The sequence below is a fragment of the Condylura cristata genome, unplaced genomic scaffold (assembly GCF_000260355.1).
Source record: "Condylura cristata isolate star-nosed mole 26May11 unplaced genomic scaffold, ConCri1.0 scaffold00025, whole genome shotgun sequence".
NCBI classification, from domain to species: Eukaryota; Metazoa; Chordata; class Mammalia; order Eulipotyphla; family Talpidae; genus Condylura; species Condylura cristata.
In genome coordinates this window covers 8,775,140-8,801,537 of record NW_004567126.1, presented here as the reverse complement: position 1 = coordinate 8,801,537, position 26,398 = coordinate 8,775,140, and the positions used below count along the sequence as shown (strand labels likewise).

At 42.8% G+C, this 26,398-nt stretch overlaps 1 protein-coding gene across 15 annotated transcripts in view; it reads right to left on the bottom strand.

The window, feature by feature from the left end:
• Positions 1–2,318: 2,318 nt before the first annotated feature.
• OPCML (opioid binding protein/cell adhesion molecule-like) overlaps positions 2,319–26,398 on the bottom strand; it is a 1,053,884-nt gene continuing 1,029,804 nt past the window's right edge. For 2 of the 15 annotated variants that reach the window (XM_012729778.1, XM_012729776.1), the window contains 4 exons: positions 22,763–22,897; positions 21,962–22,082; positions 21,343–21,494; positions 20,547–20,956 (listed from right to left, as the gene is read on the bottom strand). In XM_012729778.1, coding sequence (XP_012585232.1) covers positions 20,814–20,956; positions 21,343–21,494; positions 21,962–22,082; positions 22,763–22,897 — 551 coding nt within the window. In that variant the 3' untranslated portion in view covers positions 20,547–20,813. Of the gene's footprint in view, positions 4,694–5,631; positions 5,876–20,438; positions 20,466–20,546; positions 20,957–21,342; positions 21,495–21,961; positions 22,083–22,762; positions 22,898–26,398 lie in introns of those variants that run through there. The other 13 variants (XM_012729777.1, XM_012729787.1, XM_012729785.1 and 10 more) reach the window with 13 other exon arrangements.

The window sequence follows — 26,398 nt, the reverse complement described above, 5'->3', positions numbered from 1 at the left end:
AATTAAAACAAGAGCAGACATGTTTAGGGAGCAAGGCACATGACTGTCACTGTATTTTCTCATCATTACACTTGTTAATGTGGTGTTTAATTCAGTGGAGTCAACTCACAGAAAATGTTAAGGAGTACCCAGAATGAGCCGTATCTGATCACTATTTTTTTTTTCTGCAACTTCTGATTTCATTTTAGACTAGCTCCAATAAATCATTTAGATTTTATGGTTGCCACAGCACTATATATTATTTGCAAATGACACAGGTATTTAATATATAGGTGCAAAGTGGGAAGTGCTTAGACTGACTTCTAATATATGTGTGTGTGTATTTGTGAAAGAGAGGGATAGTGAGCAAAATAGACTACACCATTTCCTGCTTGTATCTACTCACCAAAGCCTAAAGCACACAGAAAGAAGCAGAACCTGTTTCACTTTTCTCCATTCCTGGATACTCATGAGAAATGCCCTAATAAACAACCCCCCAAAAGTTACAAATTTCTTCAAACTTTATTGATACACTGCACAATCACAACCATCTCGTATTCATCCTGAATTAGAAAAGGTTACAACTACAATGTAACATGCACAAAATTCAGGTAGTATATTCACCCTTAATACAATTATTGACAAAAATCAAGTCTTCATTGATTTTTGAAGGAAAAAATAAGAAAGAAAAGGAAAAAAGAACTCTAGAAGGCTGACAAAGTTATACTCTTGCATCGTGTGATAAATTTTTAAAGCATTTGAACATAGATTTGTTTTAAGGATAATTGTGAGAATGGACACACCCATTGTCTGACACAGCTATAATGGCACCATTGATAAGTCATATTTTCTTTTTTAATCTAGAGGACTCTGAACTTAACAGATACATTTTCGTACACCCACACATTCCTCACAACTGTACTTTACATATCACAAAATTTGTTGAATGATTAAAAATGCTCCCTTTAACTAACACAAGGGCAGCTATTATTACTTATCATCGCTATTATTGATCGCTTTATAAACCTGCCAACAGTGTAGAATGTGGCCCTGAAAGGACAGTAGAGGGTTCACAATCTTTCTTTCTCCAATCAATGGTGTGGAAACAACTAGAAGGACCATATGCATCTAAAAGGGCGCCAGAGGAAGAAACAAAAAGGAATCACTTTCAAACTACTGGAAATCAGGCTGCGATGACTACTTTCAGGATGAAGACAATTGAGTCTAATCAAGTCCACTCCACATTCCTTTGGACGCGAATGTTTTGCACCTGAAGGCTAAATTGCATGGGTTCAGCTCTATCTTTTTTGCCACATCTTTTAATTGCAAATCTATTTCTTCCTCCTTTCATTTACTTCTCTTCTTTTAAGAAATGAGGGAAATGAGCTTGGCATTTTTATTTGTTTGCTTTTAGTGACTATTAGGATTTCTCATCATATGGAATCTTTTTGAAAATGTTGCCTTCCTAGTTGTACACCTGTGAAGTTGTACAGCAACTGCTCTCACTTATTTCTCTTAAAAAAGACAGGGACGCTTTGGACTGTGGAAGGGGAGGTAACTGGGTAAATGTTTCCAGGAACAGGTTTGGGCAAACAGAAAAACAAAACTGGTGGAGCAAAAGAGAAAAATGTGTTTTGCCAAAAAGAAAAATGTTATGCTACTTCCCCTAAATCCGAAGGGATTAAACTCTCCTTTCTATTTATTTGTGTTTATTGTCAGAGGGTAGCTCCAGGTTTTGCAAAGCTAGTTTTTCTTTCATGAGTCCTCAAGGTCAAAGTAGGAGAGATGAGTGAGCCCCTGCAGCTCCCCTCGGGTTGAGCCACCCCTCCCCTTCTTGCATGGACAGGGGTGAAGTTGGCCTTGCCCAACTGTAGAGCAGCAGGCACCCCCACGGGCATAGGATGCACTGACCTGAACAAGAGTAGAGCCAAATCTGATGCACTGGCAGCAAGCTACTGCCACTGTAAGGCGCTCTCCACTTTTCACCTACGAGTTCTTCCAACACAGGTGGCACATGCTAACTCCTCTGTGTGGGCAACTCCACGGATGCCCAAGCAGAGCCTTAAACTCAGCCTCAGTTGTGGAGCGTCCCGAGTCATACGCAGACATCCCACCCTTGTTCTGAGAAGTGACCGCCCAACCTGTGAAAGGTGTGATCCAGTATGAGGTGTGGGGTGCAGGGAGAGAGGCCCCACTCATCTTGCTACTAAATCTTACCTTTTTTTGTCTGTGCATTTGTGCACAGTTTCAGTGGAACCACAGTGCTCTCTGCACAAAAAGCCTGCAGGTTTCCCCGACTTTCCCCCATGGTTCCCCTCCCACCCCCACCCCCCCTTAACACAAGAATGAGAAAAAAATAAATGCATTTGCTCAGACTTGCAGATGACTGTATCAGGCACTTGACTTGAAACTTCTGAAAAACAACCTTGGCCAAAGCCTTAACACTAAGCACTTTCATTGGCTTCACTTTGGTGGAGATACATACTGATTTTGTTTGGGAAGGGAAGGGTTTGCTGAATTCCTCTCACCTCATCTGCCCACAACCCTGTTTGATTTCCTTCCACTGAAGAACCATGGGCTGATCAGAGACTTTGTATCTCCACTTTTTCCCCCTACACCCATCCAGCCCTTGGAGACTTGAAAAAAATATCTATCCAGACGGACACATCCATTTTTGCTCCACAGGTGAGGTGGTAAGAGCATATGGAAGTGTGGACATTGTCTTCAGTATGCAGTTACTGATTTATTAGCTTCAGAATGTCCATTAGCAGCGATGGTCGCGACTGTTGCGAGCAGCCATGCCACTCATCACCCAAGCAGCGTGGCGACTGGAACATCTGTTGTGAGGAGTCATCACTTTTCCCAGTGCCCCAGTTTCCATGGGTCTTATTTACTTGTTTTTCTTGTTCCAGACATGAGGATTGACTGTTGGAGTTTTCCTCTTTGAAAACGTGGCTGGAATCGGCAACTAACCAGAGGCGCTTCCTGGTGCTCAGACGGGCAGAGAGAGTTCCATAGTGACACTGAGACCTGGTCCGGTTGTGTCCCAAAGGTTCTGGTGACTTTCTTGGCCAGAGGAGGAAAGACTGTCCCTCAAAGCAAGTCTGGGAGTGAAGAGCATGGATGCTGATCCCCTTGCAAGTGCTGTGTTCTCCAGGCCATTACTCCCTCAGCCCCCCATTCGTTAGACTGCAAAGTAACAAATGGATTGTTGATAGGACATGCACACAGGACACCTTCAGTTCTTACATGATGTCTGTCACTGACCCTGCTCCGAGTGCCAAGTGTGGTGACAACTGAAATGTGCTGTCCTGCCCTGTACTGACTCCCAGCCTGTTAGAGATGCTCCCTGGGACACAAAAAGGAGACACTACTTTGGGCATATCATTTATGTTCTCAGGATGTGGCTCCTGGCAGCTCAGGATAAACGCAGGTATCTGTTTGTAGCTGGCAAATGTAATCGTAATTTCACTCTCACCAGCTCTAAGTATAATGACAGTGCCTAGTTTTATGTATGCCCAAAAACTTACAACTGTGAGAGCATGTGCATATATACACAGAGATGGATGCATATATATACACATATCCATGTATATCTATAGTTGTGATCCCCACTGTGAGTGTCATCATGGATGAAAACAGAGGCCACTTATGTTAGAAGAAGAGTATCAATTAAACACTAAGGAAATGAAACTCTACAGATTTTGTATTTATTATTTTTAGAGTGTGGACCTGAAAGAGTTTTCCGATTGAGGCAGCACAGGTCTGTAAGACAGTCATTGTTGATGCCTCTTTCTCATCCTCTCAGTAGGTCAGTCCCTGTGGCACAGGTAAAGAGAGGCGCTATCTTGTGTAGTTTTCAATGCCATTCTTTTGGATCACAGGTCCTCTTGCTGTCAGAGCCTGTCCTGTCCCAGGAGGTAATGCAGAAAGGTCAGGTCAGCTCTTGTTCACCTGCTGGATCTACTCTGAACATGGAGAGCTGAGGATGTTCTTCCTCAAAGCCACTGGAGAAGCTGCCTGTTTGGAGGAAACTGTGTGTCACTTGCACTTCCCCCTTCTGTTTGCAGTGTTGTGTTAATCAAGTGCTTGGAAATTAAGTCAGTACCTCAAGTGCCCTCAGCTCACAAGAGCTTCCTGAAACAAATACCAGAGTTGTCAACATACCCGCCATGTAATTGGCTTCCATCAGCTTTTTACTGGATAGTTTTCAAACAGATTAAACCCAAACCAGAGGAGAGAGGAGACAATAGCTGAAGTCCCTGCACACACACAAGTGGACTACTCTCTTCACATTGCAGGCATGTGTTCTTGTAGGCCATTAAAGAAAGCCATCTATAGAGTCAGTCCCATATGTGCCTGGACTTGCATTTTCTTGAAGGGCTGAGGGAAGCGTGATGGTTGACATCTTAGGCCTTCAAATGTGAAAGAACACAACAACAACAACAAAAAAAATACACAGCACTAATGAAGGCTTTTCTAGGGCTTTTCTGCTTCCCAAGAAGATGTTTTAGGAAACAATCTCTTCTGGGAATAGTGAGTGACTGATTATTAGATTGCTACTTTGGTCCATCTGTCAACAGCATCTACTTTGGGTGGACAGAATGTGATATTCCAGAGTCCATGACATATTGCTTTTCTAGGTTGTTAGCTTGTGAGATCATTAGCTTTCACATGAGAAGTTGATAGGCAATTTTGTAGATGCCAATGTCTGCTAAAGAAATGAATACAGTGGAATAGACACAATATGATTAGAGATTAATATGGTGATGCATTGATAGTAAGTAGTAGGGGGAGAAGTAGAAAGAAGCATTAGATAATTACATTGATAGATTGATAAACAGAGTAAAGAGATTGCTAGAGGGGAAGATGGGTGGGCAGATAATTGGCTGGAGAGATAAATCAGACAATTGTGGAGATGGATAACCATATGAGCACTTTGACTGATAGCTTGATAAAACCTAAATCATCAGCCATGTATGGGTCATTTTTTATGAGTTGGACAGCATTTTTTTAAAGAGAAGTATAATCTTCAAAATGGCTCTTCCTTTATTTATTTATTTATTTATTTTTTGGTTGCTTGATTTATAAATGTTTAGTTTTGGGTAGTGTGCATGGCCCCATCCTTTAATCCCTGTAGCTGGTGGTGTAGGTGAACAAGGCAGAGAAGCTAGAGAGGATCAGAAGGCATGAATATATTGAGATGACTTCATAGAAAGAAAGGATGTGAACCCTAATGGAATTAGATGATAATAAACACTGAGGGAGGGATATGTACATTATAATCAGAAAAATGGTCCAGAGTTTAAGAGACACAGGTAATAGGACACTTGGATAAAACTCTTGCTGTGCACTACATTATATGTCAAGTCGTGTCTTCAGGGTGTTCATCATGAGGCACATTTTTTTTTGTTTATTTTTGTTTAGCTTTTTTTTTTTTCCCCCAAATGGAAATTATGGTTACAGTTGGTGTAAAGAGTGGGGATGAGAATCCTGGTGGTGGTGATGGTGATGTGGAGAGAAGCAGAGGAAAGAGAAGGGCCAAGGTAGCAGGAACAGATTCCGTTTTTGGACACACCAATGAATGATCACCCTACACATGGTAGAACCCTGCCCACCCCTCCCCCGCCCCACTCATTCAACTGGAAAAAAAAATCAACAAAAAACCCTCAAAATCAAAAAATTAAGAACAGAAACAAACAAAAAAGAAGCCAAAGTGGTTTGCCCTCTGCAGTGTAGATTAAAGTCTGTGGTATGGAGAAGCAGGCGTTGTTCAGAGGACCTATGGTTTCTTATCAAAACTTGATGAAGAAGTGGGCAAAGAGGGTCCCTGATAGCCAGAGACAAGCCAGCGCTCTAGAGGCCGAGTTTACACCATCAATGACTGCTCCAGGCCCTGTGGAGGGAAAAGAGAGACAGAGCCATTAGCATGCACCCAAAGGGTACCATATTTGTTCCCTGACAAGCAAAGAAGTATACAGACATGCTTTTCTCTGAGCATTCCCCCTTCTTCCCCCCTACCGCTGACCCTTCCAAATCTGGACAAATACAAATGCCCTTGGGGATGCCCTGACACTGTGGACTACTCTGAAAGATCCTGGTTTAAAAAACCAAAGGGGGCCCTCCCTGGTGGTGCAGCGGGTAAAGCACAGCACTAAGAAGCTAAAGCCACTTCAGCATGAGTTCGATCCCCGCTCAGGAGCTGACCCACATGGTGCCACAGACCTCTCCTGACCCACCCGCTGCTCCCCTCAACAGTGTACTTCATTGATCTGCCTGTTCTGCTCCCCACTCTGTCTCTGGTGAATCCTCTCACCACCCATGCACCTCTGGCCACTAGTACCCCAGTTCTGAATGCAGAAATAAATAAATCTTAAAAAACAAACAAACAAAACAAAACAAACAAACAAAAAGGCAGCAGGAGGTGAAGTCAGAAATGTTAGGGAGGTAGAAAGGGCTAAGCAGTCTTGCTGGCCACTTGCTAAGCAGTAGCTCTAACTGTGCTCTAACCTTGGAGAGAGTGCTCAGCACAGAAGGGTGTGGGGTGAGAACGTGAGGTGGGAGAGGAACAGGGGAGGAGGGAGTTCAGCATGGAGCGAAGCAAGCGTTTTGTGATGTGACCAGCTTCCTCCCATGTTACCTCCTGAAGCTGGTAAGGAAGGAGAAACAATTGCCCTAGAAACTGCTAGGGATGGTGTTTGGAGTTAACCAGGGGGCAGCGGTGACTCTCCTAAGGCCACAGGGAAGACCCAGCATTCCCAGACCAAACTATCATCTGGAAAGATTCTCCTTTTACCATTCTTTTTTCTTCCCTCTCTCTGGCCCTTTTACACAGTTCTAGGGAGTCATTTATATGCCATTGTGAAACAAGAACACAGGATCACAGGTGCTACTATGATTTAATTCACATGAGGGTTATAAAGAAAAACAACTAAGGGTAAGACAAAAACCAAGCTAGAACAAACCCTAGAAACCTGGCTGAAAACTGAGGCTACCAGAAGTAGCGAGGGTGTCTCTGTATGTGTGTGTGTTTGTGTGTATGTGTGTGTGTTTGTGTGTAGGGGATAGTTAGGAAAGGGGGGCGAGGACCCACCAGCCTAGGGTAAAGGACTAGGGGTGTCTTGGTGGTAGGTGTGGGTGGAGACACATCCTGAAGGGGTGTAATCATAGACAGTATTGTAAATCAATGTTACCTCAATAAAAAAAAATGGTACAATTTTTTTCCCCAAAAGTTGCTTAAACAAAAGCAACATCAAAATGAATAGCTTATTGTGTATGTGTACTTAAAGTCACTGCTGTTATAAAAAGACCTGGAACATAGGAGTGGTGCTAACAATTAATTGTGGCTTGTACAATTTGAAAGATTCAGAACCCATGGTGTCAGGATGTTTTCAAAATATGGAAGAAGAATATAAAAATAAAAGAATAAGTGTGTAAGTTGGAATTGCCCGAGCTTGTTCCAAGAACCCCAGGGCAGATGTGTCTGCCTTTTTTTTTTTTTTCTATTATTATTTGCAAGCCGTAAGAATTTAGGATTAGCAGCAGCTAGCAAGAAGGATATCAAATATGAGCAAAGCCAAGTATGAACCTAAGGACTAACAGCTACCAAGAGGCATTCCTGTAAGGTCAGTGGCAAAAGAAAGGAAGCTCACATAAAGTAAATGTCCCTCTTCAACTTTTTCAAGACAGGACTTATTGTCTCTTTAAGAAATAGGTTGATGGGGACTTCCCTGGTGGTACAAGGGGTTCAGTCTGAGCACTTCGAAGGTACTAGTTGCCACCACAGCATAAGTTCAATCCCCAGTCAGGAAGCTGACATACATGGTGCGGCAGACCTCTCCTGACCCGCCCACTGTTCCCCTCAGCAGTGTATTTCAGTCAATCTGCCTATTCTGTTCCCCATTCTGGTGAATCCTCTCACCCCCACCCCACACCTCTGGCCTGCATTGCAGCCTTTGTAGATATAAGTAAATAAAACAGATCTTTAAAAAGAAACAGGTTGGCCTCTTGGAAATAAGTGTGGCTACTTTAAAAAAGCAGAGCTGGCTCAAGGTCTTCTCAGGCAGAACCTAAGTCATTTGGCCTGCTCGTCACCCCAGTGCCATGCTTTGTGTATCTTCTAGAACAGCCTTTCGCTTGGAGAAGTATAAGCTTTGCTTCAGCAGTTACCCTCTGACTGCTGGGACTCCAGGGATCTCAACATGGGTATCTTTTCTATTTTGGACCCAAGTCCCTCGATTCACGTACAAACCGAAAATTGCTATTTCCTTGATAGTGTGAGAGTCTGGCTCACACTCCTCTGCATTTTTATTACCTAGAAGTTACAGGCAAGGACATGCTCCATACCCAACCCAGTATGGGGGCCCCGTAGATATGTTCATAAAGTGACCTGAGCCTGGGAGCTCCACAGTTGAGACATGCATTGTGAGGAGTCATATTGGCCTATAGAACGAGCAGCCTTGAGAAGTACCCCAGTTGAAGCTCAAGGTAATTCTCTCTATAATCTTCTGGAAAAAAAATGAATGATTTAGTATTTTAAAAGAGTTTATAAGAAATGAGTGTTGTAGGTTTGTAAGACCCATCTATGTCACTAAAATAATCTTCATATCTATCTATCTATCTATCTATCTATCTATCTATCTATCTATCTATCTATCTATCTATCTATCTATCTATATGTTAAATATACTAAACAGCATGTGTGTGATGATCTGGGTGTGTTAGGCTAATTCACTCTGCTGATGTGAAATTTGGGCACTATTATTATAGGCCACTTGGAGAGACAGCTCTATAGGGTAACAATCACTTTATTCCAAGTTCTACCAGTGGATGTGGACATTGCTGTGGATGTGCCATCCGGGCAAGGTTGAATATAAATAAAACAGGGAGGAGAAGAATACTACATCAGCATGCACAAAAGGGTAAGGTGTGGAGAGAAAAGGCAGCAGAATCATAATGAGGTGAATGTTTCTGGTAGCAGTTACCATAAGATGTCCGGTATCTATCCAGAAGTTCCAATAGTTCCACATTTCAAGCAAGTGTTCCAAAGAGAAGAAACTTTCAAGGTGCCCTAGTAGACACCTTGCTTATGATGATACTAAGAATATGTATGGGTGGTGTGTTCCCTATGTGGAATGGGTTTCTAAATGTTAAACAGAGCTCACTGAATCTTAAAGAACCTTAGGAATGATGTACAACTGGTATTCCCATTCTATAAAAGGTGAAACTGAAGAACAGAGCAGTGCAATACTTTGCCTGTGTTCACAGAACTTACAGTTCACCTAGAGCTGGAATAGAATGGGGTCACTCTATCTAGAGTCTGTACCCTTGGTTATTACAATTCCACTGCCTATCAGTGGAATGATGTCCAGGGACTACAGCATCATGTGTTGAGCGGAATCATGTCTGGGTGTCTGGAGACTCAGTCTCTCCATGTGGCTCTGCTATTCTCTAGCACAATGATATCTCCTTTCTAACCTTAGTTTTCCCATATGAAAAACTGAGAGAAGGTTGGAACTGAAGACCTCTAAGGTTCTTCTCCTGCTAGTATTCTAAACCACCATATGACAGGCCACTCTACAGCTGCTGCTGGAAGGGACAGCAGTGAGTAGCCAGAAAGTGAGTAGCCAGAAAGTCTTTCCAGTTGGCATAAAACTATCACCACTCTGGCTTCTGCACCACAGAAGGCCACTTGATCGAATAAGAGACCATCAAACATTCCTACACCCCGAGCTTTCTTTTTTGAGGCCTCATTTTCTATAAAGCTTTAGGGAGTTTATTCTTTAGTGAGTTCTTTAGCTGAGTCTTTAACTTGCTAGCCGCTGGTCATACTTATGATCCTAAATTCTTATGGCATTAGGAACAGATGATATGACAGTTTCCTCTTAATGTGCCTTTGTTCAATCAGTCTGAGAAATGACTAAGCCTTCTCGCCAAGGATTAATCCAATCATTTGTGATAGATACTGAGCCTGACACCTTTGGGGCTGGGCAGCTAGGCCTTATGCCAGGAAGGTAAGGCCCTACAGGAGAGTTCCTGAGCTTTGTTCAGAGCAGGAACAGAGTGGCTCACAACTGATTACTATGCTCTAGGTTGGAGGAATAAGATGTAGCAGACATGTGCAAAAAATCGATTCTTTAATTGCATCTTTAAAGTACAGATTCTACTGGCCATATGGATCTGGGCTGGGTCTCTTCCATGGGGCTTCGGTATACTTAGTTTAAGCAAATGCTTCCTTGTGTTTTAATAACAGAAGAAGAAAGGGATTGCTCATCCACTGAGGGCCACTGAGCCCCTAAAGATGGTGTGATGTTTTTGCAAGTGTTAGCTCAATGCATCCATTTCAGGGAATCCCATGATGCTGGAGGATCTCTTCACCTGAACTGAGCATTGGAAGCACCTTGAGTATATACACATCAATAGATATCAAATTGAGTATGGCTTTCCATACCATAGTTATTGAAATAACCACTACCTGGACTTCTCTGTGTGCCCAAGATAATACTAGTTTTAATTTCAATAAGCAGGGTTAGGAATGCATTTATTTTCTTTCACTCCATTCATTTTTCTTGGGCAGAAAGGGTTATAGAATTATGGAAAAATACAGCTTTTCTCTCAAGCCTAGAATGCAGGAATTAGAGATGTGAGGTTCATTTTTGGCTATGGATTCTAAAGAAAATTAACATGGGAATATACTCAGACAAAGGACAGGGTTTTAAGAAAAGATAGGGCTGGAAAAAAAGACTAAAGACAAGTCCCATGACATAAAGGGAGAACAGACACCCTCTGGGGACCTTGTACAAGGTTCTCTATCACCCCCCTCCAGCCTTACTGTCTTGTCTTTGTGACACTAAACAACCTTTGGGAAAAAGTTACTGACCGCTCTATCTTATCCTGGAGAAGTTGGAGTCACAACAATTTGAGTTTAAATCCTGACTCTATGGCTTGCTAGCACACAATCCCTGACAAGGCCCGTCAGTTATTTTGATAGCTGGGGGCAGGGATGCCACACTCCAAGGCAAGCTGAAGGATGCGTGGAACCCGTGGGACCTGGGAGAGTGAAGGCATGTGACAGTCTCCTGTCCATGATGTGGATACAGTCTCCTTCCTTCTGCTTCTCAGGCAAGTCTAATACGGACTTACTTAGGTCTTTTCCAGAAACATTTAGCTGGAGGTGAGGTTGTGGCAGGGGAGAGAGTGAGAATGTGAGCTGGTTCCCAGTCAGGGGCTTTTTGCCCTCCTTAGGGGCTTTGGAGGATGTGGAACACAGAGCAGAGCAACAGGAGAGGTCAAAGCTCAGCTCTGAGGTAAGTCTCAGGGCAAAGGGGCAGTGTACCAGGGAAACCAACTCCAGTTGCCTCAGAAATCACAGCCATTCCCTCAGCAAGTGTTTTGAAAGCCTGGCAGTCTCTTTTCAGAGGAAAAAACAGACCCATCTCTGCCTTCACAGAGTCTGTGCTCCAGCAGGGCCTCAAAATCCTCTGTCCTCATCGACATCACAAGCACTATTAGATAAATACATAAGTACCATTTTTAAAGCTTCCCAGATTTGAGAAGTTGCAAATGCTGCAACATTCATCTCAGGAACACTCCTCCTACTGAAGAATTTTAGGATGCCTGAAATTAATTCAAGAGTCAGAGAGATCAGAATATGAATTCTGGCTCTGCTCCTCATCAGTGTGTGTATTTCAGAGAATATATGTGGTGTGTGTGTGTGTGTGTGTGTTTATTTATATTTACTGTATGAAACAGTATGAAACATACTATAGTATGTTTCATCTGTCCTTGCAGGGTAGCTCTGGGGATTAGTTAAGATGTTGTATAAGGTCACTCAGTGTAACAAAAGATGAGTGAGTATTAGGGGAATTACAACCAGGACAATATCATGATTCCTGAAACAGTATCCTTTGTGGAGATCCCAATTTACATGATGCGACCCTGTCAAATTGTACGTTCTCAAAGGCCATTGTCAGACACCAGCTGAAAGCACACTTGGCTTTGGTTAGCAAGCTAGTGACTGCTCTCTGCTGCACAGCCCTGACTCGGCTGCCAACCACACATAAAAGCTGCCTAGAGATGGCCAGATGTTCTGAGGCATTTGTTTCCTCTGGGCAAATGCCACACCCAAGGAATTTTTATTTATGGCTAACAATGACTAGATTCAATTAAATTGGCTGTTATAATGATCAGGTTTAGTTACATCTTTTCCAGAGATAAACAAAAGTAGGAAATTTCCCCTTTTTCCAGTCCCTGAAGCTTTGCAGTTTCAAATGCTAAAAATTAATTGCTTCCTTCAGACCTAAAGTTGAGTGTTTCTGAAAATAAAAGCTTAAATGATGACGCAGAACCACGAAACAATGAGTGACAATGAGGATAACAACAGGATACATGGTGATGGACAGAAATAAGTTGTCTTCAGCATTCAGAAACAGTCTTAGAAATGCTAAAGATATGCATTTCTGAAATGGCAAATGGTACAGGGGAGAGTTGTGTGTTCACTGTGGGCTGGAGCAAAGATGTCTATGGCCATTTGTGAAAATCAGCCAAGGTGAGAAAGAACGGAAGAAACAAATGAATACATAGATAACAAATAAATCCACTTTGGAGAGACTACTTATTTTGTTAAAGTAAATATGCTAAACATTAGAATGGTTAAAGCAAATCTGGTCAAACACTTAAAACAGAATTAGCCAGCAGGATAGGCCTGACAATCCCGGAACTGGGACTTCGCGGCTGCATTCAAGCCTCTTGATCAGCAGGTGCTGAAAATCAAGAGTACCCAAACTCAGCACAAAACTCCCCCCCCCCCAAATATGTAAGCTTACTGATGATATCCTGCCTAAGAAGAGATTTTGCATCTTAAAACTGAAGTGTATGTTAAGAGCAACAAAGGTACTGAAATGTGTCACTGTTTTCTTTTCTGTGACTGTAATGAAATATGGCAGCAACACCAGGTACTCTAGCTGCGATGCTACTAAAATGGTAGGAGGTAAGCTGATCACATTAGCAGGAAGTGTTAAAAAAAAGCCCACAGGCAAATTGAACTTGGTGATGGCACTGTGAGATCAATGAAATATCTGAAGTCTAAGAAGATACAGTTTTGTTCTGAAATTTGGCTAGCTTTTGTAAGTATGAATATGAACTATGTGACCTTCCTAATGAGGAACCAAAAAGATAATGATGTTCTTGGTGATTAAAAGAGGAGCAAGGAAATCTAATTAAGGGTGGGTGCCTTATACTTGTTGGTGAAACATAAACCTGTTTTCAGCTGGGCTGGCTGATGAAGGCACAGTATTTCCCTTCAAAGGGAACTTTCTTCCATTGTCTTTAATTACAGTGGAAAACAACGCCCTGTGTTGTTTTACAAGTGAGATTAACTGGGCTTGGTGGCGCAAAGAGGACTCGTGGATAATGGGGCAGCACAAGCAGCCATCTTTGTTTTGTTACGGTCAGGGTTCTCTGTTTTGTGCTTACCACAAAGACAGAAGCCTAAGAAGTTAATATCAGAATTTAATTCAAATCTGTCAGCTCATCACAAACCTGAAAGAGACAAGACTCGACTCTACACTGAACCATAAGCTCTCGTGTGTGTGCTGACATCAGCACACCCTGAATGCTCAGTGTTAAATTCTAAATGCTTAGGCTAATAGCCAGATGTCAATGATTCAGATAGAGGAGGGTGGGGTGTGAGGCAGCGACAAGGAACCTCATCAGGAGTGAAATGTGAAATGTCTGCATATTTTTTTTCTAATATGTTGACATTTTGCAGGTTGGGGAAAATACAAATGATTATGCTGCTGTCATCAGCCAAAAGCAATGGTATTTTGCTCTGACTCATTCCCTCCCACCTGGATTTAAAGAGTGGATATGGAAAATAAAAAGCATATATGTTATCAGCAGGAAATGGACAAATGTGTGCAGCTTTTCATGTCTGTGCAAGAAGAAATCATTTGATGAATGTCTACCTCAACAGAGAATTGGAATGTTTGATACAGTCTCCTCACAAGGAAAACCCTGGGTGAGGGAAAGAGGGGTAGGAACCTAAATTTCAAATTAGCACTGAGACACAGGAGCCTGGAATGCAAGGGAAGGTGTCAGAGAAAGAATTATTTGGCTTCCAACTGGGGAGAAGACCACAAATCCCCTGGAGTGATTGCCTTTTCTTGGGTTAGTCAAGTTTCCCACTGAATAGAGACTATAGCTGATGTCCCCATTTAACTGAGGATGTATTTATTAATTCAGCAAACATTTACTGGGAAATAACCATGTTGAGCTACAGCATGACATCTGAAAAATGCAGAAACAAAATACAAGCCTATGGGTAAGCTACCCTGAAAGCCGAGAGATACATGATTCTTCAGTAGATTTCAGAAATAACCCATGGGTGAGGTGACACATTGCAGAACTCAACAGGATAAGTGCGATTTTGTCAGCCACAGCAGAGGACAAAAGCCTTAACCTGTGACCCTGCATATATGGGAAGAAACAGAACATGTGTGGGTCAAAAAATAAACAGGACAGAGGTATGAGACAGATACTGGTTCTCTTCCCTCGATGCTGGAACTCCCAGCTGTGGAAATTCACTCATGACACTCCAATTCTTTGCACTCCAGGCTCCTCTTCTGTGAAGTGAAATAGTAACAGGACCTACACCGCAGCGTACTTAGCTGTCTAAAGCCAGGCTTAACTGACACCAAGGCATCTTCATTTCTCTAGCATGCCACCATCTTTTATTACTTCATTTCTTTACTTATTTCCACAATGTTGGAAACTCCTTGTACTTCAATATTTAACTTAATTTCTCGGCATATAGTTCACATTACATAGACGTAGGTTGGACAGATGAATGAATGGATGGAAAGAGTTGAAGCAAAAAGTTAAAGGTTTAAATGTGCAGATCTGGTGTTCTGGCGGTGGGGGGTGAGTCTATACGAGTAGGGACACAGAACAGTTGAGATCTGGAACTTGAAGCTCTAAGATATATGAATCTCAGAGCAACACCAGTCTTTGATTTGGGTCATGAACTGGTTCTTTTTGAGATATGGAAAGGTCACTTTACCCCTCAGTGGCAGATAGGAGAGGATTTACCAATGATGAGGGAACTGGTACATTGGGAACAACATCCTGACATCCCTACTCACCAGTCAAAAAAGAACATGAATGGAGCTGGATGGTTTGATGCTAAGTGAAAAAATCCAGAAAGAAAGACAAATACTAGATTATTTCACTGACATGTGAAATAGAGAAAGAACAAACACAGATTCAAAAACAAACCTTGAAAGCTGCTCATAGGGTCAAAAACAAATCTTGAAAGCTGACCATAATTATGAGGCCTCTGGAGGGGACAGGTGGGGAAAGATGGGGTAAAGGAATGGAGGGAGGAAGACCACAAGGGACTGTGGTGATAAACTATGGGTGCTTTGGTGGTGGGAGAACAGCAGTAACCACACCTAGTGGAAGACATGCCACAATATCCAAAAATTAAATAAAAAGTGATAAAAAAAAAGCTTCAACAACAACTTTATATCCAGTGTCAGCTAAAATATATCACAGGGGAGGTGAGCAAGGGTTGGGGAACAGTCATGCAGGGCAAGTGGCCTGCTTGCTGGTATTAGTGCTAACACTAAGGGAGGCAGACAAAGGAAATGACTGTAGAGATGCTAGCTCGAGCATACAGGTGAAAAGATAAGGTGCACTGCAGAAGTGTCAGGCCCCAGGAGAGGAAGACTGAGTTTGAGACTCCTGACAAACATTCGGGTGGGAGAGTGGCTTGTCACTCAACTTAATTGGTATTTTTAAAACACCCAAGGTTAAGTGCACTACAGGCTGTGCTACTTTTTCATAAGCTGACTGAGGACATGGAAGACCCCTCTCCTCACACAGAGGAGCAGGACAGACATATAGGGCAGGTAGTGAGGGAGCCATAGAAGGCTAAGGCAGAAAGGTGGAGCCAAAGGGAGGTTTGGAACTGAAAGGAAGTTGGGTTTCTGGAGGGTGAGTGAGGTATGCACAGCACTGGAAGAAGCTGGAGAAGGGAAAGAAGACGTGGAGAAAGGGAGAAGGAAGTAGAGATGATAGAGCTGGGTGTTCTTCCAGAGGTTTGGAGGAAAAGGGGAGAGAAGCCATGGAGTGGGAGTGGAAGGCAGACTGAAAGGGCATCTTCAGAAGCCATAATCCCAGGCCTTACGTCTCACCTGGTGCCACCTGCGGGAAAGGCGCAATTGTTAGGACGTTAATAAAGAAGAAGAGGGCTATTATGGCAGAGGGAGTTAGTTTAGGAAGAAAAATCAGGGGGACTGCTTGATGGAAGGCTCATGCTGAAAATCAGATTTGAACAGCTAGGCTCATATGTTTATTTATTCTGAGGAGCAAACATTAGCAAAGGAAATAGAGATTCTGTCCTCACGACTTCCAGGGGCTGCTCAGGTAGGCTATAGTGGTGGCTGTTATGAAGGGCTGAGACTTTATCTGAGGAAAAAATCCAGAGCCCAGATGTTCTTAACTGGAGCCATGCCATTTTCATTTGCAATGACAAGATTCCTGTGAGTTGTCTCTATTTCTGATACTTAACTCTTCATGTAACTAATTTGTGCCGCCAAGATTTCACAGATAAAATGTGAGAAATGCGTTTTTCTCTGCAGCGCCCCCTCTCCTCTCTAGCTTTGTTTGTGTTCTCTGCCCCTGTCCCCTGCCAGTTCCAGTAATCTAGGCAGTTATATGGCTCATTAAGCACATCACACTCTCTGCAGTGCTGGGTGCAATCAAGTTCAGAATCTTCCCTCTTTGCACTCTAAGGACAGCAGGCTCGGCCTCCTGCTTAAGACCCAGTGGAGGCCAAGTGGGTTGGCAAGTTGAGAGAAAGTGAGTGGCTTCTGTGAGAGGCAAAGCTGTGGCCTGCATACCAAGGTTAGAAATTGCCCTGGGATGTGCACCTCAGGTTCCTAAGACCTGACACCAGGGCCCGCCCATGGACCTTCAAATAAATGGCTGCACCATAAAGCTTGCACATACTCAGGGCAAGCTGCCTTGCCACAGTGCAGGCCCTTGCCACCATCCCCAAGGTTATGAGTTATAGGTTTTAGAACTCTATTCCATTCTTCTCCCAACTCTGTACACACATTTAGAAAGCTAGACGTATTCTGAAGGTCCACCTTGTGTGTTCTTACATTTTACAGACAACTACAGGCAGAGAACAACATGGTTAGTAGGAGACAGAGTGGAGCCCAGCTTCCCCACTCCCGGTACTGGTCTCTTCTCAATGCTCTATGCCTTTTCAGAACCTGCAGCTGCCTGGGGTCAAGGAAAGGACACTCCTTAGGCTACTTTGACTGTTCTCTGCCTGCAGGGTCTACTCGGACTGCAGAGAGTAGGTTATTGCTCTGCATGGTTATTGAAGGGCTGCTATCGCTTTCCAGGAAGAAGCTTCTCACAACCCACCATCCCTGAGTCAGCTCAGAGCATCACCCACCTTCTGAGATTGTTTCTCACATTTTGCTAATCACTTCTTGCTTCAACCCACTTACGAACCCTTTGTCTTCAAAGTCTTTGTCTTCTGTAGTCTTTTGAAATTGCTTTTATCCCACTTTCCTTTCTTCTTTATATGTAGGTAGGAGATATATGAAAGGAGTGTTCAAGTGAGAGGCCTATTATGAGTGTGTGTTGTGAAGGTTCACTGTGCAGAACCAAATGGAGCTCCAAAAAACAAACAGTTTTTGAAGGCAAACACTAATGTATGCCTGGGAATGGTGTGTGTGTGTGTGTCTGTGTGTGTGTGCTTTGGGTAAATGTGAGCACATGGCTTGTAAAGGTAAAAATTGTGTTTTAAAAGAATAGGTTTGGATGAAGATAGTTAAAAGGGGGCAATGTTGTGATAAACAGGTACAAGCAAGCTAACTTTTGATATGGGGTTTCATCCAGAAGGTTCTTCTCCAACCTCCATGATGGGCTGCCGAATGTTATCAGATGGGTTAAAACTGCAGCAAAACGTTCAGACACTAGAGCCAGAGTCATGGTCTCAAATTCCAGCTCAAGCACTTTAAGCCAGTGTGATATACCTAACCTCTCGATTGCCTCTTCTGTAAAAGTGGGATAAATATAGCACTTACTTCCTAAAGTCATTAAATGAGATGAAACATGCAGAACACTTAGTCTAGTGGCCCTGTGCATAGTAAATGGTTTGTAATAATTAACCATAATTATGGGGGCATTGAGGACTAGAGGGAGCATTTTGAGCCAGTGAAAAGGATTACTTCACTGGCCAAGAACTCTGATCTTATGCTGACACTATTGCCACTCAGGCATAGAACCTGAGAATTAGGCTTTGTGGGAACCATAGAGGACGACATATACAAAATGTTTTCACTGAGGCCCATTCAGATCCATGTTCCCCAACTTATCGGCCAGTGAGCAGAAGAGCCTGGCTTCAAAGAACCCTGAAACACATAGAGATATTCCATTCTGTCCTATTTAAGTTTCTGCAGCTGAACTTTTATGCTGGTATCACTAACACAACCCTCCTCCTTTTCAATGTGAACCTTTATTCATTCGACAGAAGTGTCCTGATCAACTACTATGTACAGATCCCTGTGTTGGATACAGGATCAATCAAGCCAGTGACGTGATCGCTACATTTATGGAGCACATGGGCTAAAGAGGAAGACAACATTTAATTATAAAAAAAGAAAAAGAAAAAAAAACACATAAATGAAGGAAAATAAATTACAAATAGAGAGTGACATCTACAGACTATCAGTCATCTCAATACTCATCCCCTAGACACGGGTCCTTGCAATACAGATGCATTTGTTGAATGAACCTAGGGAATGTATTGTATTGAATGAACCAAGCTTTCAGAACTTTGGTATAAATGGATTTGTCCTGGGGAAACCGATCTACTCACAGAAGTCAGGAAAGACTTCCTTCAGTTCCAGATGCTAACGTGACTAGACACTAACCCAGTGAAACAAGTTGGGGTCACTTACAGGACTGGTGGTTACATAGTAAAAGAGAATGGAGGATTTTGGAGGAAAGAAAAGCACAAACCCAGTAGGGTGATTGTTCTGGCAGTTGTATCAAGGGAAGCAGTGATGAGATGGACTGTCTCATACCAAGTGTTGAAATTACCTTAGTGCCTTGCATCTCTACAATGGTTTTCAGGTTCTCATGTCTTTTTGATGAACATAGTCTTAATCATAATTCACAATTATTACAGTCAGAAGGCCAGGAAATGCAATCCTAATTTTAACTGAGAGAACTGAAACTGTAACTTGTTCCTCATCAAAGCCATACATCTAGCCATAGGACTTAAGGGATATCTTATTTACAGGACCTTGTTTAATCCTTTCTCCAGCCTTTTGAGGCAGATATCAACATCCTGATAGCATAGACCAGGAAGTAAGTCTCAGCAAGCCTAAATGGTTGGCATGTGACTGATCACAGTAGGGTATGAAGCTATGTCTTTTTTATGAACTGAAATGTGCAAACCATGCCTCCCCATTGATACATTTGAGCCTTAACCCCCATGCCTATTTGGAGACAGAGCCTATAAGGAAGTAATTAATGTTAATATGATTAACACCCTGATCTGATTAGATTATTGGCTTAATAAGAAGAGACACCAAAGGGTCCCCTTTTCTCACTCTCTGAGGAAAGTTCTTTTGGGATAAAGTAACTTTCCATAAGCCAAGAAAAGAGCCCTTATTGGACATGGAATCAGCTAGAACCTTGATCTTGGAGTCTGACCTCCAGAATCATGAGAAATTAAATTCTACTGATTAAGCCAAGCCCATGATATTTTGTTATGGTAGCTTTAATCAGCTAATACAGTCTCATTATACATTTGCTGTCGTTATTTGTAATGGAAGTGCCCCATGCTGGTTCTCACCATTGCCATTCAATAGCTACATTTACTTCTACTTACTCAGTCTCTTTGTTCCTTCTTTCACTCATCTCTAAAATGGGGTTAATAACAGGTATTGTACAGTATTTACATGATGCTAGAAGTCAGTCAACAGATAGTAAATGGTAGATATTTTTACTATGAATAATGATTCCAGGGGTATCTTTATTTTAAACGTGAAGGTTTTAGAGTGATCTTATTTGCCATGGCTAAGAGAATAAAATGTCGACGGGTAATTTCTCCATGGAGACAATGATCCAATCATTGCTTTGGACTTTGGACTGGGTTCATTTTGGGCTACTCTGTGCAAAAAAAAAAAAAAAAAAATGTTTGGGGGAGCTGAAAATATCCTTTTTCCTGAAGCCTATCATGATAGTGTCTGAAAGCCATCATATTCTGCATGCCTGTACTTCGCCTCTGCAAGCCAACCCACTGAAGTCTATCCACTATGGAGAAGTAAACCAGGGAGGTGGAGCAGGCAAGCCTATCTTTGAAGTAGGCTTAAATTCAAAAGCATTGGCATTCAGGCAGGCAGAGGAAGGAAGGAACATGCTGTACCCACCTGCCACTGCTGATGAGGGGCTTATTTCTAAGACACACACAGCACAATGCACACACAATGCAGAGAGAAAACAAAAGACATAGATCACACATTTCAGATGGTTGGTGGACCAAGTTTAGTTAATGTCAATGCTGAGATTGTTCAGGGTCTGAGGTGCACATGGAAAATAGATACCATTTCATCCTACTCACCAGATGCTTCCATATAATCATATCTCAGCAAATAGACAAATACACACACATGAGATATCACAGCAAACTGGCCCTGGGCCCTGGTGTGAAAGGTTACACAAGGAGATGGACACAGCAGGATGGAAAGCTTGACTGAGGGAGAGACACAGGTGGCTAAGTCATGGTTCTGGGGGACTTTCCATCCTCATGGGAGGGAAGTAACTGCAGTGAAGGCTTGAGGCTCCTGTGATGAGGACTCAGACACTGCTCTATTCATCCCCATGAATGAGAATGTGACATAGCAGTCAACATGAGACTCATGATGGCAGTATTTGACTTGGTTTAAATCTACAAATAATAACCCCCCAATTAGAGACTATTATTGGAGGAGGTATCTTCAAAATTATACCTAAATTTTCTCCAAAACCACTGGGCCGTACAACTGGATTATCCCATGCTTCTATCTTTATGGCAAACACCATTCAACTTGGTTCAGAATTTGGTTTACCTCTCTTTTAAGGTGCAAACCTGGCCTTTCAACAGACCAGGAGATGTCCATTACTGAATCACTGAATCTCATGCTAGGGAATGACGGGAGGAAGTACTTGCTATTTCAGGGTGGTGGTCTGAACGGTATGGATGGACACAAGATAGTAGATCGTGCCCTCCTCCCTTATGAGTTCCCCGAACTCCCCATAGGGTGTGTCTACTGCACGTGGGCTTCCTGCACTCACCATACAGTGTGATGCTGGCATTGGTGTTTCCAAGCTTGTTTGTGGCCACGCAAGTATAGTTCCCATAATCCTTTTCTGAAACATTGAAGAAAGTCAGAGTGGATATGCGGCCTTTGTTCTCAATCCTCATGCCATCCAGGCCGGGGGCTAGCCTGCAATAAGAGAAGGCACTGCTGGTCTGGTTCTACAAATAGGCTGAAATGGCAGACAGAGATGCTGGGACAACTCAAAGACACCATAGCTTGACCTACAAGAAGTCTCTCCTTGGGAAAACATTGTAATTTAACTCGTTCAGTCCCTCTTACTCCTAGCCCTCTAACCTTCATCAGGAAGAAAAAGGAGAGGACGTTCATGCTAAAAGGCCACGTTTCCCACTTCTCATCACTGAACACGGCCATGGCTACAACTAAGCTCAAATTTTAAAACAAGTTCAATTCATTTTGCCTACTTCCTGCTTCCTCCACTTGTTTCTATTTCTAAAAGGAGATTGTGTTACATAAAGGAGGCTGTAATGCAATTCAGTTTTGCATATCTCTCCCTCCCCTTTCTCACCTTCCTTCCAGGTGGAAAGAAACATCAACACTGCTTCAGACATGCCCTATTTCCATTTTTGAGGTACCTGGTTTCTTCCTTGAACCACTGGAATTCAGCTGTTGGCACTGCCGAGGCTTCACAGCTCAAGATGCCTTTCTGACCAACTGACACACCAGTGTTCTTGGCTTTTGAGATGTAGGGAGGGTCTGCAGGGAGAAATGCAACATGAGTTCATGAAATAGATGTAAGGGCACCTCCAGACACCTGCTACACAAATGGATTTTTTTTAAAGATTTATTTGTGTGTACAGAACTGGAGTACAGGCCAGAGGTGCAGGGGCGGTGAGGTAATGCATCAGAGACAGAGTGGGGAGGAGAACAGGCAGACTGTCGTAGTACACTGCTGAGGGGAGCAGCGGGCGGGTCAGGAGAGGTCTGCTGCGCCATGTGGTCACCTCCGGGATAGGTGGGGATTGAACTCATGTGGAGGTGGCTTTAGCTTCTTAGTGTTGTGCTTTAACCCGCTGCGCCACCAGGGAGGGCCCTAATGGATTTTTTGTGACACCTTTCCTTCCCCGTTAAATAGCCATTCATTTTAGGAGAAGAAATTCTGGCTTGGAGATATTTCATTGACCCCAACATCTTCAAGTGTCCAAATCAATTCAAAATGAACACTTGCCCCCATCTGCTAAAAGCTCTAACAGTAACAGGGAGCTTCCAGGAAAAATTGATGATGGACGCAAAGATGGGACAAAGCCTTCTGATGACTTCTTTTCCTGCTGGAACTATTAGGGTCTATTGGAGAATGGCTCTGCCATTACCAGTTAGCTGTCTTAATGCCTATGCCCTCTTGCCCCCCAGAACCCGCTAACAGTGGGTCAACTCACAGTTTACAGTGATTTTGACTTTTCGCACATCTGGTGCAGCCACGTCATTCAAGGCGCTGCACTCATACTCCCCAGACTGGTCACGTTTGATGTCAGAGATTTCCAAGTATTCATCCTCACTCACAAAGCCCTGACCTTTGGAGAGAAGAGAAATGGTCAGGAAACAATCAAGAAACTGAAGCCAGGGGCAGAAATATATTCAGATCTAGAGCTTATGGAATAAGAATACAAAAAAAAAAACCTGTAAAAATGGGGTGCAAATATCAAGGCCAAGGTTACAGGAAAACATGCTAACCCAAAAGTATGGCATTTGAAGAAAGACATTCTCTGCTTAAGTCCTGGAGCAATGTATTTTTGTCCAAGTCACTTTACCTTTTTAGGTCACTTGATAAGAAGGGAAGAAGGGGTTCCTTGTTATTTTTCTTATATGATTATTATGGGGGGGTGTTAGCTAGAATATATATAAAATAGCCCAGTGAATTACTAAACTGGTGATATTGAAAAGGGAATCATTATGATCAACAATATAACAAAAAAGGGAAGAAATAACTATAGAGTATGTTACAAAGTTAATTTTTCACTATGCACAAATGTCTTTCTAGACAGAATAGAAACTACTATTTGCATGGGTAAGTGACCACTTCAAATTGTTATATAAGTAGATGCAAAGCAGTTGGTGGGGTCTGAAACTTTGCTGAAGAACATAAACTGGAGAAGAATGAATGAATGAATGAATGAGTGAGTGAGTGAATAAGGATGCACTTTATAAACGTGCAGTGAGTATTCAATGAACATTGTCAAGAAAAAATAAATATGATACCCCCAAACCACGGGTCATCCATGACAACCTCATAGATTTAATACTGGGCTCTGTGGTATATTCTGCAAGTTTTGTATGTAGGCTCTTGTGAAGTTTATAATTCATGACTGAAGATTTTCTGGAACTGTAAAATTTAAATTACTTGTAGCTGATCTTGCACACTCTTGCAACATTTTAGTTCCCTTTGCTTTGTCCCTTCTCCCACTCCCGGTGTCTCATTGCAAAGAGAACAGACCCTCTGCCTTGAAATATAAATGTTCTGAGTTCAGTCAAAGCACTGGGTTCCTGAGTAAAGCCAGTCAACTCAAAAGCCAGAGAGGAAGCGTAATCATTTGCATTCCTTGTAGAATTGTTCCTGATTTCTTGTTGTGCTTTTGGTGTGAGTATGAAATTAGATTTCAGGATGATAAAACTCATTCTCACTTTCCTCACACGCTCCCTTCAGATCATATTTCTGATCTGATAGGTATTCATTCAACCAAGTCTGGGTCCACTATGGCTGAGGAGCAGGAAGGTGGGGTGGGGTGTCTGGAGGAATGATGGACGCAGGGGATGGAACTAGTGTTCTGACACTTTGATTTGGCTTTAGTCTGAGAGAGGGGAGTTTCAGCCATGTACTCTGCCCACTTCCCCAGATCTCTCCCTGCCTTCCTTGCCTCCGCCCCTTACCCCAGGCCATGACCTCTCCTGCTGGGCTATCAGTATCTGGATACTAGTTACTCTCTGGATCCCTAGAAGGTATAGGGCCCCAGGCAAATGTTTTCCAAATGGTCCCTCCATATCTAACAGTTCCAAGTCAGCACCATTTCAGTAGCCAATTCTCAAGCAACTTTATGAAAAAAACCTTATGTTGGCCAGTAGAAATGATGTATTTGCCAGGTCACCTTCTGGAACCTGGACCTGTGGACAGGGCCCCAGGACAAGCCCACAGGTGTGATTCAGGGTTCTTGAGCAATATGGTTGAATTTATCTGAAGAGCAACTTTGGGTAGAGTTTGGTAACGCACCCTAAAAGGGGAAGACTTTCCTAGAGAACACCCACACACTTCCAATTTCATGACTCTCCTGGCAGTGACTGCTGGTCTGGCTGGTCCCAGGCACCAGAGGGAAACTTGAAAATTTTGAGGAAGACTTTCCAGAGCAGTGGGGCCTTCTGGATTCTGGGATAGGACCCTATTCGCAGGGATCTCAGAGATCCCTGGTCACACTCTCTGCCTCAGCAGACAATCATCCAGACAAGTTACTCTCCCTAGTTCCTCAAGATTGAAGAGAGACAGAGACACCCTCTCACCCTCATTTTCCTTTCTTTCTCTTTGGGTTACAGAATCTAAGAGCTGAAAGGGAGTTTTGAGATCATTTGTTACAGGGAGGCTAATAAAGATAAAAATTACCTCTCTTACTGAAACAATACTGGTGGCCCAATTTAAGTATTTCTAAGACTCAAACAACAATATAATCAAACACACCAACACAACTTTCTTGTTGTGTAGATTTATCTTACCTTTGCAGTGATGAATCCATATGACAGAATTGAAAGCCTGCCTTTCCACCCTAAAATTCCAATATAGAGTATTTGCTGCAAGTTATTAAAGCCCATTGTGTTAAAACAAAGAGATGAGCCCAACAGTGAGCCTGGCAGGAGCTTTAGGCAAAGTCATTGACTCCCTTTCTTCAAAGAGGATGAGAGAGAACCAACTTATGCTATGTTGTGGATACCAGCCACATGTCCTAAAGGCTCTGGTAAGTTGAGTATGCATGCCCATCAATTGAGAAGTGTTGATCTACACTTCTTTACCAAGCAAAAGGGATACACCAAGAATCAAGGCCAGCTGCGGATCTCTGAGTGATTCTCTATATTTGTGTAAAGAAAACAGAGTATGGACCCTTCATGGGGATAATATGACCATCTTCTGGAATGTGAGAATTTATTTGCACTCTCTGCAGTGCTGTTTTTATGGGACGGTTATATGACAGCAAAAAAAGGAGGAAGGGAGAGAGTGTTTCCTGTAAAATGGGGATCGTTATGATAATACTACCTCATTAAGTGAGAAAATGAGTTTTGTCAAGTTTGTGCTATAAAGTAAATGCTCCTCAGCTTTTAATTTGCATATAAATTCCTCAGGGATTTGTTAATATGTATTCTGAATCAATGGGTCTGGAGTGAGCCTGGGACTCTGCATTTTAGCAAATGTCCAAGTATCATCAGTATCGTGGTCTGGGGACCACAGGCTGAGTGGTGAAGCTATAAGGCACCACCGAGTGCTGTCCTGGGCTCATTTAGTGACGTACAATGATCCGGGTGTGTGAAGTGGCCAGCTGATCAACAGAACTTACTGCGTGTCCTCACACTGTTGTCCTGCGGAACCAGCATCTTTAAAGATATCCTTCTCTTTGGAGCCCAGGAAGCACATAAAGGTTGAGGACCTGCACTGCTGAAGCTAACTTTTCCACTGACTCATTATGATCTTAAGGCAAAACAGGCCTCCTCTCAAACACGGATTTTAGTGCTAAGAATTGCAAAGAGGATTTGAAACCCTCCCCATCTCCAGCCCACTGAAGGTAATTGAGATGCTATTTTCTTAACTACTCTGAATACTGGGTGAGGTCTTTAAAGCAGAACAAATCTAGGTTGCTAAATGCCTGGAGACCCAGAAAACAGCAGGGTTTAATGCTTCGCCTGCCCTCACCAGTTCTGGATGCAATGCAAAATTCTGATTCTATGCTGCAGAGAAAGGGGCAGAAGACAACAAATGTTTTACTCTTCTCCATTAGCTGCCAGGAAGCCAAACTGCTGACTGTGGAGGCACAGGGAGAACA